This window comes from Myripristis murdjan, chromosome 19, assembly GCF_902150065.1.
Source record: "Myripristis murdjan chromosome 19, fMyrMur1.1, whole genome shotgun sequence".
Taxonomy (NCBI): Eukaryota; Metazoa; Chordata; class Actinopteri; order Holocentriformes; family Holocentridae; genus Myripristis; species Myripristis murdjan.
The window spans coordinates 5136574-5150206 of NC_043998.1; the positions used below are offsets into that span (position 1 = coordinate 5136574).

The following is a 13633-nucleotide window of genomic DNA, read 5'->3' on the forward strand; positions in this document are numbered from 1 at the left end:
TGTGAACATAAGGGGGGACTATTTACACTTAAATCTTCCCATCTGGTAGGTTCCTGAACAAGGCCAACACACACTTCGGGTCAAGGCGACCTACAGCTGAAGTCCTCTTTCTCGCTCATTTTTTTTTATTCTTTCTAACATAGCAAGTGTGGATTATTCTGCTATTTAGGCCCCATGTATTAAAGGTCATGTTGTTATATTGGCTGCATCATACAAAGGCCCATCATTCTCTTCTCTTTTTACTGACAACAAGAAGAGTTTGTGCATGAGGGCTTTTTGTGAAAAGTGCATTTCTATTTTGAGTATTGAGCAGCCCTCGGCTTCTCTTTAGTTTCATTTCCAGGCTCTGATCTCCCCACCCCAGTAATTCATTTGGTCCAAAGTGGAAAGTGACATCTACACTCCTAGTGTTGACCTTTGAAAATAAATTTATTCTTGTAATAATACTAATTGTTGTTGTTGTATGATTTTGAATTTTGCCTGGAATTTTTAATTTCTACATCCTATGAAACCATGATTTTTCTACATCTGACAATTACCAATTTTCTCTCTCTAGTTGCATGCTCCTGTTCCAATTGTTTATATACCTTGCTCTGATTTCTTACTTACTTTTCTATTAAACATGAACACTAAAGGATTCCTTAATTTTGGTTGCTTGTAATGTTGGAAGTGACGAAATGTCAGCTTAATCAACTGATTATTGTAAAATGAAATTAAATATTCACGAGGGATTTCCTTTGACAATGGCGTCATGTGTGTATATGTAGATATTGCATATTATTATTAGGCCTGTGAGCAGTAGCAGTAATAACAGTATCAGTAGTAGCCTTGTAATTGTACTAGTAGCCTCAAAAGGTGTTTCCGAATAAATTAAAGGATGGGATATTATTTTAATCATACTTTACTGATATTCTAAGTAAAACATGCCAATGAGTTGCTAGATGTAAAGCAGAAACAAAAGTTCCCATTGTTTGGGCACGCTCTTATTTTGAAAACCAGTGACACAACGGAAGTAAACAGTAATCACGTTACAACCCGGAAGAATTGCCTTTTTCTGATTAACGTTTGAATAAACAAGAATGAGCAATTTGTCTTAGGGAGAAAAGATTAAAGGCGATGCTGCAAACGTCGTGCGGCCATCCTCAGTAACATCTGTGTGTTCACCCTCGGCGTTGGAGGTAACGTTGGAGGCGGTCGAGTGTGTGCAGCAACGCCCTAATGCCAGCCACCTTATCGAAGAAAAATAGCCCTGCTCTGTTTACAAAACGGGTGAGAGAGAGAAATTGTTGCCCTGCAGTGTAGCTAATCGTGCGGTTGTGGTTTTAGACGAAGGAAATATGGCTGAACTGCATGTCGTGGAGCCGAGCGGCACTAGCACTATAGAGCAGACCGAGCACCGTGATGTCCGGGGGTCTGTGCGGCTGGCGTCGCCCACTCTCATGGTTCCCCCGCGGAGCAGCCTGCCCAGTCCCGGGATGTCGAACAACAGCGGCCGGTCGGTGTTCGGCTTCCCGATGAAGAGCAACCCCAGCTCGCCGTCTGAACCCGCGGACAAGCCGGGCTCCCGCTGGGTCCGCCTCAACGTCGGCGGCACCTACTTCATCACAACCAAACAGACCCTGTGCAGGGACCCCAAGTCGTTCCTGTACAGACTATGTCAAGAAGATCCCGATTTGGACTCGGACAAAGTGAGTAATAATGTCTGGGATGTTGCCATAATGGGCGTCACATCACTTGTCACACCTTAACATGAGTCAATTTTTTCCCCTGTAAAAAATTTAGTCATCATAATTCAGGGTAAATATGATGCAAACATCACCAGAAATCTATTAATGTCTAAGAAATGATGCAAAGAGAGCATTCAGGACCAGTGTGTGTGTCTGTGTGCTCTTTGTCAAGCAAATGCTATGTTCCAGTTCTAGTTTATTTAGTGCCTTTAGTCACATTTACAGTCTCAAAAGGATTTACATGCCCGTATCTTATAGAAAATAAAATTACATACACCTGACCTGCACCATAGCATGTAAGAAGTAGAAGAGTGTAGATCTCCTCCAGGTGTATCTTTCCTTTTCCAGGCTACAGGCTACCCTAAGTGCTGAGCAACACATGGGAGAGACTCAGCAGCCAATTGTACCGTGAAACGCTTTTCAAATTACAAATTAATTCATTATAAGATTCAAATGTAATACAGCACAGTAAGACAATATATTGTGAAACTCTCAAATTGTGTTTTTTTTTTTTAGTTCTCTCTCTCTGTTTCACTTTATTGCATCACTGCTGTTGGCTCGCAAGTCAGAGGTCATATGGCTTTCAAAAAGAGCACAAATTAAAATAGCAGAATTTAAAGTTACTACTAAAGGTATCGTACTCTCTCTGTCCTTCTCACCCACCAAGATTAGGCAAATCGTCTGCTGACGTATGAAACAGCAATGGCTGTTTTCGGCTGCTCTCATTTTTACAGTCGTAAAGCATCACGCCATGGTCTAACACTATGTAACATGCTTTTCCCATGCGTCTGCTCTGTATTTTGTTGACTTCCTTGTTAGCAGTATGTAAACTTGCCCAAAAACATAACACATGTACTAGATTTTTTTTCACCCACAATCGGAGCAAACATGGCCACAGTAGGACACAAAAACGAGCGAGCCAGATGCTGAAAGAAATGATGGTCCTCCGTATTGCGCCTCTGAGAGCGAGTGTGAGAGAGAGACAGCAGCGGTGGTCGAGCGAGCTAGACAGTGAATAAAGAGAGAGAGAGTAAAAGGTGCTGAAACAAACTCAACCGCAACCATGACAGGAGTGCAATGGGTGCTGAGTGGGCAATTAATAGCTCTAATCAATTTAAATGACATTATTAACTCTAATCAAAAATCATTATTTTGTTAGTGACGTTATTGCTCCACTTGTTCCCATAAATTTGTTGATCAGAAGCATGTTTTAACATTTTGGTAGCAAATTATATTTTGACGGTGCTATACCTTAGGACTTAATCAGTGATGCCAACATTCACTGTAATTTTCTCAACGTTATTTGATTCCACAGTGATCAGAGCAACAGCAAAACAATGAAGACAAACTAGTCCTCATATGTAGCAACTCTTGTTATGTTTCTTACAGGACGAGACAGGAGCTTACCTGATTGACAGGGACCCCACATACTTTGGCCCCATCCTGAATTACCTTCGGCATGGAAAGCTCATCATGGATAAGAACCTGGCAGAGGAGGGTAAAAAACAAATTTTCCACCTTTTTAGCCTTGACTGAATTTCAAACACTCTAATCAAAAGGGAGAAATCTATGTAAAATGCTGCTGTTCTGTAAACATGTTGCATTTTAACTTTCAGGTTGAAACATAACATTTCTCAGCATGCAATACTGTAGATTTCAGAAAACATCTAGCTGAGTGGCAGCAGTTGGTAAACTGCATATTACCGTGTTCAGACTACAGATTTCGGAAAACAGTGAAGTGCACAAGCCATTTGTTGTTCCGTTTTTTGTGCCAGGTGTCCTCGAGGAAGCCGAGTTCTACAACATAGCTTCACTGGTGAGGCTGGTTAAGGAGAGGATACGAGACAATGAGAATCGGACGTCTCAGGTATATGTATGGGAAACCAAAACGATCGGGATAGGCCAGCTGAATGGAAGCAGGATCAGTGGATGAATATGTTTACCGGGGTTTAGCAATTGCAAATGTAACCAGAGTACATTTTTTTGGACAGGCAAAAAATGACCATGTGTTTGTGTGCAAATCACTGATACCGTGTCTCCTTAGTAACATTCTGTGTGTGTGCATTTGTCGTGTCCCTCAGGGCCCTGTGAAGCATGTGTATCGAGTACTGCAGTGCCAAGAGGAGGAACTCACACAGATGGTCTCAACCATGTCGGATGGCTGGAAGTTTGAGCAGGTGCAGAAAAAGGACCTCTTTTTTAAAAAAAATGATATTTTAGGTTCAGGCCTTAGTTGTTTCAGCAACACTATTTTGAGCTGCAGTTTGGAGATCTGCCTAATGCAGGGCTCTCATAGATGAAGAAATTCCTGTAATATGAAATGTATTGATGTCCATTTCAGAGAGGAAAAGATTGGTAAGGTAATAAATGCCTCAGTTATGACCTGAAATAGCAGAGAATTGCAAAAAAAATATCAGTTTAAACCAAATTAAAATTTAATCAGTGTCTGTTTTTCTGTGTATGCTTTTTGGAGCATTTGTCAACCAAATAGTTGTCCCTCAAAGAGAGTGCATTTTAGGTTATAGAAAACCTCTCAGCAAGGAAATTCATAGAAAAATGACAGAATTTCATACACCTCATCCTTACTATTCCATTTAGGGCTGAACAATATAGCAAAAAAATCATACTGCATTTATTTTGACAGATAATGTGATTGTGATATGATTCATGGTTTTAGTGGGAATGTTAATTTTTGCATCGTGAAGTTCTTTTTTACTAAAAAACTTAAACTGATGACAATGTGACTTTTTTTTCCTCATGTAAAGTGATATTTTATCACGCATTTTACCTTTATCAAAACATTGCAGCTCCTGTGATTTGGATATTGCTCTTGGCCATACTGCCGTTTCAGTAATATTTGGATTAATTGCTCAGCCTTCAATCTATCTCTTTCATCTTTTCTTGTCTGCCCCCTTCAGCTCATCAGTATTGGCTCGTCATATAACTATGGCAATGAGGACCAGGCGGAGTTTCTATGCGTAGTTTCCCGCGAGCTCAACAACTCCACCAACGGCATCGTCATCGAGCCAACCGAGAAGGCCAAGGTGAGTGATCTGCAACGTGACTCGCTTTCATTTGCTCCCTCCAGCGTGAAAACAGCAGCAAATCCAGTTCCCTCGTTAAACATTAGAGATCTCTGCACTGATCGCGCCCCGTCTGACCGAGTTTTCCCTCTGCCCTTGCAGATCCTTCAAGAGAGAGGCTCGCGGATGTGAGGAGACAAACCGCCGATCCTGAGCTAAATAACACTTTATCTAAACAAAACAAACAACAGCACATGACATTTTCTCCAGTTCCGGCCATGGTCCATGACTTCATCCCCTTCCCGCCATCACCCCCTTCCTCTGGTGTGCCTTTCCACAGTGGGGGCTCTGCCACGCCCCCTCCCCTACAGTGCTGCAACACCACCCCGACCCGCATTCTCATTTCCTCCCCTTCATCGTCGGCTGCGGAACATTTAGCGGGGAGGTTAAGGGAGATCGCCAGAGCTCGGATGCTCATAGTGGTTGTCATTTGCGAAAGGGCTTTCGAGGGTCATTATCACAGTGATTTTAGGCAGCGCGTTGTTGTCAGAGGATGGCTCCCCCGGCACAGAGCTAAATCATCATCATCTTCGTTATCATCATTATCATCATCATCATCACACCATTAACAGACAGGACACTTCCTCTTCCTTGTGTGTTTGGCTGTGTCGACAGAAATCTGTGACTTATCTCCTCAGGACTCTCAAAGGACATAAAAGAATGAAGACAACTACACTGACTGAGCCTCCTGCTTTCCCTGGAAAATTCACTTAACGGGGCGAGCGTCCGCCCTCCCACCTCCCTCTCCCCCTGCGCCCGCCCGGCCCTCCTTGGCTGGCGGCTGAGGCGGGTCGCAGGCAGCACGACACCCCGAGCTTTAGTAAGACAGGAAGTCCAGAGGCGGCGACGAGACAGAGGAGTCCCAGGGCAGCGTGACACAGAGTTCGATCCGCTCTGTCGGAGCCCGGCCCGGCACAGTCCGCTCTCCACTCTCTTGCAGAGGACAAGCGAGCGACACACTTTTTTGTCTTACAGATGCCGCGCCTTGGTGCCACCGCGGCGACCAGTGCTGGAAATCACGCAGTGTCTCGCTCCTCCCGCTCCCCTCCGGCTTGATTTGGTCTAACAGGGAGGACACAACTTATTCTGTTTTTTTTTTTTTTTTTTCCCACAGCTGTAACTAAGAGATTTCAGCGCAAAAGAAAACAAATGACTCAAAAGACTAAACTACAGTACAACTGTGTACAATTTGTCAAGGCATGTGAGGAATCTATATAAATCTATATAGGCTACATGATGAAACTATATGAAAAATTGAATGCAAACGGTGTAATTATTGATTTCTGTATCATAGTTGTCATATATTTGTGTATTATGGTGAGTAATTCTATTTAAATGAGGGGAAAATATTAATCTTCATAACCAGTTTTCCTGAGGGTTTCCCACCCAGTGACAAGGGTGTGAGTTTGTGTATGCAGTGCCTCTCTGCTTTCTATCCATGTCTGAAATATCAGAATTACTCACATTTTTTCAGCTGCACGTTTTCTGTAGTGTTCCTCAGAAACCTTCAGAAGCAGTTCATTTTTTTTCTCTCTTAAATATCATACTTTGATCTCTTGCATACCTTAAAATTGTAATTAGAGGTGAAAAAAAAAAAACGGAGAAAGCTTATTGCTGGGTTGGAAGAGATGGCCATGTGTTGCTGTTGGGAAGTCGTTGGAGCATGGCCAGCCTGTATGCTGCCTCAAAACCTGAAGCACCCTTCTCCCCCTGGCCTTGTCTTACTCTCATGCCAATTTTCACTCACTCTGCAGCTGCCTCTGTTGCAAATCCCGAACTGAAAAACCACACACCCAAAATGACTGTGTTGTCTTACATTTTGCAGCACGTGTAGCAACTGTGGCGCAAGCTGAAATGTACTCCTCACGCTTCATGCCCTGAAATAGCTGAGCCTACATTATCACAGATATTTACATAAGTGAACTTGCCAGATGGGAAGTGTCTTCAGCTTTCTGAGCTTTAGTGGGAAATTTAAAAAAAAAAAAAAAAAAAAAAAGAAGAGGGAAGCCTTTATTTCAGATGCTATGTGAAGTTTTTTTTTTTTTTTTCTGTGCCAACAGATGGGTACCAACTTGTCTAAAGTGTATTTCTCTGTTAACACTTGACATTAAGTTGCTTTTTTCTCGACAAGATAGCGCTGTTGTTATGCTTGTAACAACGTTGGACCAACGCACATCATTTGTTTTCAAATGATTTGATTTGCAGGAGCATTCAGTGATTTTTATACAATTAAAAATGTATCCGTCTCAATTCTGTATGTGCATTGACCAAAACAATGAACCTGTCTCAGCAATAGAGTTATGTAACCACTACACCTTACTAAAATATGACTTGACAAAGAAGATGAGAATGAAATGTTGTTACTTTTGTAATTGCAGCCTTGTTGGTTAGACGGGCATAAAAGCAACTTAATGTGAAGTTTGAGCCATATTACACATATCAGATGGAGAATTTAAACATCTTGCTGTTATCCATCGTGCAATTTCTGACAGATTGAACCCGTTCTCTCATTCTGACTGTGTATTTCAAGTCATTCGGTCCCTACAAGGGGGATCCGATCTTTGTGTGATATCACCCAGCACCCCTCACCGGTGTTGAACACTTTGATACACCATCCTTTGTACAAAAAAATAATATATTTGGTGCAATTATGTTATATCAGCATGAACAAGAAGAATGCATTTTAATGAAGAAAAAAAAAATCCTGTACCTTTGCTGTTGTCATGCTCCCTGACCGCGGTCAAGTAAGGCTTCAGAGCTCCAACTCTGTTGATGTGACTTTTTCTTTTTCCTCTTGAGTGTGTGTTGTGCAGTTCTATTATTCTGAGATGTGAGCAGACTCTGCGCTGCTAAAAATGCCCAAATGTGTCACTGAGGGGTCCTTCAACCCCCTCCTCCCCCCCGTTTGCTCTCTCTGGGCCTTTTCGAAGCACCTCGGGTGTTCTGTTTCCCCTCGTCTGTGTCCAGTGTTGTGCCTTTGACCTGTGTCGTGCACAGTTGTTCTCCCTTCTATCATGAGGTGCCTCTCATACCTTAAAAAAAAAGCCAGGAGACACCTGAGGTATAATATATAATGCAGTCCTTAGCTTGGTTTTTGTTGTCAGTGTTTCAGTGAGAGGCACGCCAAACAAGTCTACTTTTCTCCCATGATTATTTGTTTTGTTATGCATACTTACTATCTGGAACTTTCTTAGGCTTACCTCCTGCTTCCTTTGTGCCAATACTATTGAACTAACTCCACCCACAATCCCTTACACTCTTGGAGATTCATGGTTTTGTTTGTATTTCTCTGCGGCTGGTCCTTTCAGACACGTTTTGTTGTCGCTGACAGCACTACCAAATGGGAGAGGCAGGAAGGAGTTGACAGCAGAAAGAGTAGTCAAAGCAGTTTTCCTTCCTCTGCTTTTATCTTAGTAACAATCCAGCAGTGCACTTTTTTTGGGGTAAAAGGTGGCGACTGCTTAACTCACCTCCATTTTCTTCTTTTTTTCCTCGAGTTGCATGTTTGTTTCGACGCAACAATCCCATTTTTTTTTAGATGTATTTAATCAACTTTCAAAGCACTTATTTGTCACCTTTGTGAACCCAATTTGACCTTCCTTTGATGACCCAGTCGAACCTTGCAGTGTGATTACCTTAAGATTTGTTTTTTTTAACAAGGAAAAAAAAAAAAAGTACTTTTCATTTTTTGTACTGTCACCTGCACTAGATAGTCTACAGATATGTGCAATGTTAACAAATCTGCAAAAAATTATAATAATGATAAAAAAAAAAATCTCTCGTTTTGGCACGTGAAAACATGAGAGCATGCATTGTTCTAGAGATTATGATGTTGTGTACTGGAATTTGTCTGACCTCTGTGTTAGTGCAAAGTGTATGTGATGCATGGTGGGAGAGCAGAGGGAAGGCATGGCTCTGTGGTAGGCATAGATTTGTTGTGTGGAACAGTTGGTCTACAACTAGACATCCTCTAATCACGTTCTGTTTCTATGTTTTTTGTATCTTGTCATGTCGATTTAACTTAACAGTAGATAAAGAATAGCTAGCTTTGAACTTGAATTAACCAAATTTAACCAGCCAATCTAAGTCCGACTGCAGACCCCTACCCTGGATAGAGCATTTACTCAACCCACAGGTCCACACACAAAACACAAAAGAAGATTTTTTTGATTCATGGCTCAATTTGCCGGTTGATCTGTAAACAACTGCATGCATTTGTGGACATACACACTTGTACACTCATTTAGATGTATTGAAAATGTCATCTATTAACAGTTACTTTGAGTGTGTTCATTTATCAACAGTATTGATGTCATATATTGTCGATGGAGACTGTGGAGAACTGTTTGGAAGCTGACAAAACATTTTTGTCTGATTGTTCTTTCACTTTTATTTATTTTGTATTGTTTAATTTTGTCTACCGATGCTGTTTCTTTAAATGTAACAGTTTTAACAAAACCCAGTCTGGTTTTTAATCATAAAATGTGTCTGTGTTTTAAAGTGTGACTCACCGACTGTTTGTTTAAGCTGTATAGTCAGCAGAATAATGCGTAATGCCTCTCCTTACAGTGGAATAACAAACTGGAAATGTTGGCCAGTGACACACGTTCAACTTATTGTCAAAGTTTTCCAACGTAATGAAGGAAACAAAGGAGTGGCATCATCAACTTTGCCAGATGTGCGCCTTTACGGCTTGTGCTAACTTGTTCTAATATATTTATATATAATCAGGAACATAGTAACCCACTAATATTTATTTACCTTTTTAGGTTGACAAATCTAAAAAGGTAAATAAATATATCATCATAAGTTATAAAATGACAGTGCACTGCAAAAACGCAAAATCTTACCAAGATTATTTGTCTTATTTCAAGTCAAAAATGCCTTATTTCTAGTCAAAATATCTCATTACACTTAAAATAAGACATGATCACCTCAGAAGTAAATTGTTTTTAGACAATTTTCACTTGTTTCAAGTGAAAATTCACTTGAAACAAGTGAAAATTTGCTTGTTTCATTGGCAAAATTTGCCATTGGAAAAAGTGAAAATTCACTTGAAATAAGTGAAAATTGGCTAGAAACAAGAAACAAATTTTGCCAATGAAACAAGCAAATTTTCACTTGTTTCAAGCAAATTTTCACTTGAAACAAGAGACAATTGTCTTAAAACAAGTTACTTCTGAGGTGATCATGTCTTATTTTAAGTGTAATGAGATATTTTGACTAGGAATAAGACATTTTTGACTTGAAATAAGACAAATAATCTTGGTACGATTTTGAGTTTTTGCAGTGTGGATTGCTTTTCCTAGGTAGTTAGGATAATAAATAATAATAGTAGTTAGGATATAATAATAGTTTGGACTATAAGCAAGTAATAAGAGGTCAATAACTAAAGAGACAGAGTAGTGTATCCTGAGTAACTCTGAATAAAGTACTAATTTGTAAATGGTAATATCCTAAAGAACAGACTCTCAGACGCCGTGTTTATGAATCTAAAAAGGAGTTCACATCTGTGAATCAGCATCATCAGTTTTGACTAACTCTGAATAAGGTGCCGATTGGCACTTAGCCAACGACAAATCATCACTTCCTAATTAGTTACTGATTTGTGTTCCCTCAAGTAAAGAAGTGCATCAGTGGTTACTGTTAATGCATCATCACTTTATGATTACCTTTCCATCATTTGCCATTTTAATGCCCCCGCGATGTGGGCACTGCAGCACCCTGCCTGACTGACACATCAGTTCTGATTTATCACTGGAAAAACATTACCTCATGATATCTTACCAGTGCCTATAATTTTGTGTCCCTTAATAATGATGCATTATTTGATTGGACACAAAAATGGAAACCAATATGGACATTATGAGGAAGTAATGATTTGTTACTGGTTAGGTGCCATTTCAAAGCTCATTCACTGTTGATCAAGGAACATAAAGATAAAGATAAAGACAAAGAGCTTTACATGTTCCCTGCAGTTAATCAGCAACGATGCATTTAAGGTGCTCTACATGCAACATTGAGGATGTGCAGACTGACAAAAAGCAGTAATCTATCAGTGAGTTTGGGTCCGACAATGAGAACCATGTAGACCAAGCCATCGGGTTACATGCTTGTTTTTTGTCAGCTGAGTTTAAAGGCTCTTCTGCTCAACTGACCCTTGGAAATTTTGCTTTGGGCACCTTTAAATAAGTGGTCATGATGCCAATCCACAGACATGCAGGAACTAATAATCAGATGCTAGTACAGTGACATGGAATCAAAAGGGTATGTCCAGACTGCCAGGAAAAAGTGGCCTAGATCTGATTTTTTTTTTTTTTTTTTTTTTTTTCAAACATGACACACATCTCATTTTTTTATGCTAGTGAACAGTAGAAAACTACACAGTCTGACTTTTCAATTCTGATTCAGGCCACTTTAATATGTAGTCCATTAGATCCATCAACCAATTTTATTTAAAGTGCAGATTCACCATGCAGCATAGTCCCAATATACTTTACAATTAAACAGAATACACAGGACAAAACACGCAGCAAATTGAATAATGAAAATTGAAATGAAACAACATTAAAAACATCAATATACTATATAATTAAAAAACATAGCTAAAACATACAAAAAGCAACCCGACCAAGTTCCACGGTAGGCTGTAATGAAGTCAATAAAGGGAGGTTTTCAGTCTTGATTTGCAGATTTAAACTGAACCTGCTTCTTTAACATGTAATGGGAGGCCATTCCAGAGATAAGCGGCACGGTAGGCAAACACTCTGCAGCCAACTGTTTGTTTGTTTTTTTTTTGTTGACTGAAGAAATGACCAGGAGACCAGCATCGAGAGGGCGCGCCGGTGTATATGGTTTAATTAGCTCAGGTGAGGAAGTGCAAGGTCACGCAAGGGGTTATAAGTTGAAAGAAGAACCTTAAATCAGTTGTGGCTTGCACTGGTAGCCAGAGAGGAGAGGCATATGAGAAGCGTGTAATCAAATACGTATATGATTCCTGTTGATGTGTTGCTGTGTGAACACTCACGTCAGATTTTATGAGTTTTTTTTCCCCACTGAGCTGTCTCACACCACTGTCATGATTCATTAAATGTCATGTGGTAGGCCAAAAACAATATGGAAGATTCCACCAACAGGGAACTAGGTTACAAATTTATTAGATGCTAAGCAAAGCAAAAAAGATCAGATCTCAGAAACAATCTGTTCTTAAGTAACTTAATCATTATGTATAATATAGCACTTTACTCTGAATTATTCATGAACCACTTATTAACTAATTAACTTTCTGAATGCAAGAACTTTCTAGCAACGCAGGAAAAAAGCCAGACCTCTCATTTATTTGAACGGAGGTAGTGTGTTTAGGATGCAGGAGTGTGTACCTCATGGGATTCAGCAAAAAAAAATGGTGGCCAACTGGTGAGAAATTGAACTGGAATTAATTTTTGTTGGGACACAACCTGACGAAACGCTGCAGTGGCCAATCAAGGGAGGGAGGGGAGGACATTTCTCTTCATTTGATAATGATAAAAATAAAATTAGACTTTTTTACTCACTTTAAAAAAGACAAGAGAAGAAGAGAGAGAGCATGAGTGAGCTGAGAGCACTAACGAGAGAGAGAGAGCAGTACTGGTCGAGCGAGCTAATGAAGAGAGGGAGCGGCAGGAGCGAGAACAAAGCAGTGAATCAGAGAAATACAATGTTAATTTATGACTGTTTCATGGTGGTTACATTACAGTTACAAAGTTTCTGTTTGGCGTCTCCTTTATCTTTATCAGTTTTTCTCCCTACTCCACATTCGTGAGGAGTCTGCACAGTAGCACCACACACATTTTGTCCCCCACTATGGCACACAGGGCCGTAAAGTTTACAAGGTGAGGGGCCCCACCATTGATATGGACCCTGGCCCCAGTCCCGCACCTGCCCCGTTTGTCAACAACTATTATTCTAAGAATAAAAAATGAAGAGGTTTTATTATTATTTTTTTTTTTTTTTAAAAAAAGAAACAATCACATACAGTGCACATCATTACATCGTCTGTATTTTCAGACCCAATGCTGGTATAAAAATCAAACAAATATTTGAAAAACATCTTTGTTTGTCCATAGTTTTCTGCAGGGTTGGAGTGTTGAAAATAAACATGCTTGCAGTCTGGATGTAGTGATGACAAAAATCCCAGACACCCCGTTGTGTGGGATTTTTCTCATCACTATGCCACGTGTGCATGTATACTCACCTGCAATCGAAGAAACCACATACTGTAGTCCTATTGCTGATTTTTTTTTTTTTTTTTTTTTTTTAAAAGATAATAATATTTTAACATTAAAGGAAAAGCTTGTTCTCTCTGTCTTCTCAGTACAGTTGTGATTTGAGTGGGCAGGTGGGCTTTTTACAATAACTAGGAGTATGGATGATGGTATTGTTATAATTGGCCTTATAGTTCATGTCTCTTGCAGTATTCAATGCATGTTAAAGTTCAATGCTTCTTGTGTTATTCAGAACAGCTTGACTGTTAGCAGAAGGTAAACAAAGCTGGAACCAGACATATTTTCTCTATCTTATTTGTTAGGTCTATTGCATTAGATACACGCCCAATCAACATACATACACATAGCATCACACATTCCGAGATCAAGGCATGGACAGTGGTTGGCCTGTCCATGTCCGGTAACTGGCCAATTATTCTCGGTTGCGTTTAAAGTCCAACCTATGTACGGGGCAGGCCCAAGCCCAAGAACATAAATGTGTATCATTTCCTGATATCGAGGCGCTTTCTGACTGAGATCCTGCGAGAGCTCTGTCACACTGAGACCAGCGCTGCTTTGC

At 40.2% G+C, this 13633-nt stretch overlaps 1 protein-coding gene across 1 annotated transcript; it reads left to right on the forward strand.

Moving 5' to 3' along the window:
• The first annotated feature begins 1024 nt into the window (after positions 1-1024).
• kctd2 (potassium channel tetramerization domain containing 2) lies at positions 1025-7872 on the forward strand. Its single transcript, XM_030078617.1, has 6 exons — positions 1025-1688; positions 3117-3225; positions 3503-3594; positions 3809-3904; positions 4646-4771; positions 4913-7872. The coding sequence occupies exons 1-6, from the start codon at positions 1338-1340 to the stop codon at positions 4940-4942; spliced, it is 804 nt and encodes a 267-aa protein (XP_029934477.1). The 5' UTR covers positions 1025-1337; the 3' UTR covers positions 4943-7872.
• Positions 7873-13633: the final 5761 nt, after the last annotated feature.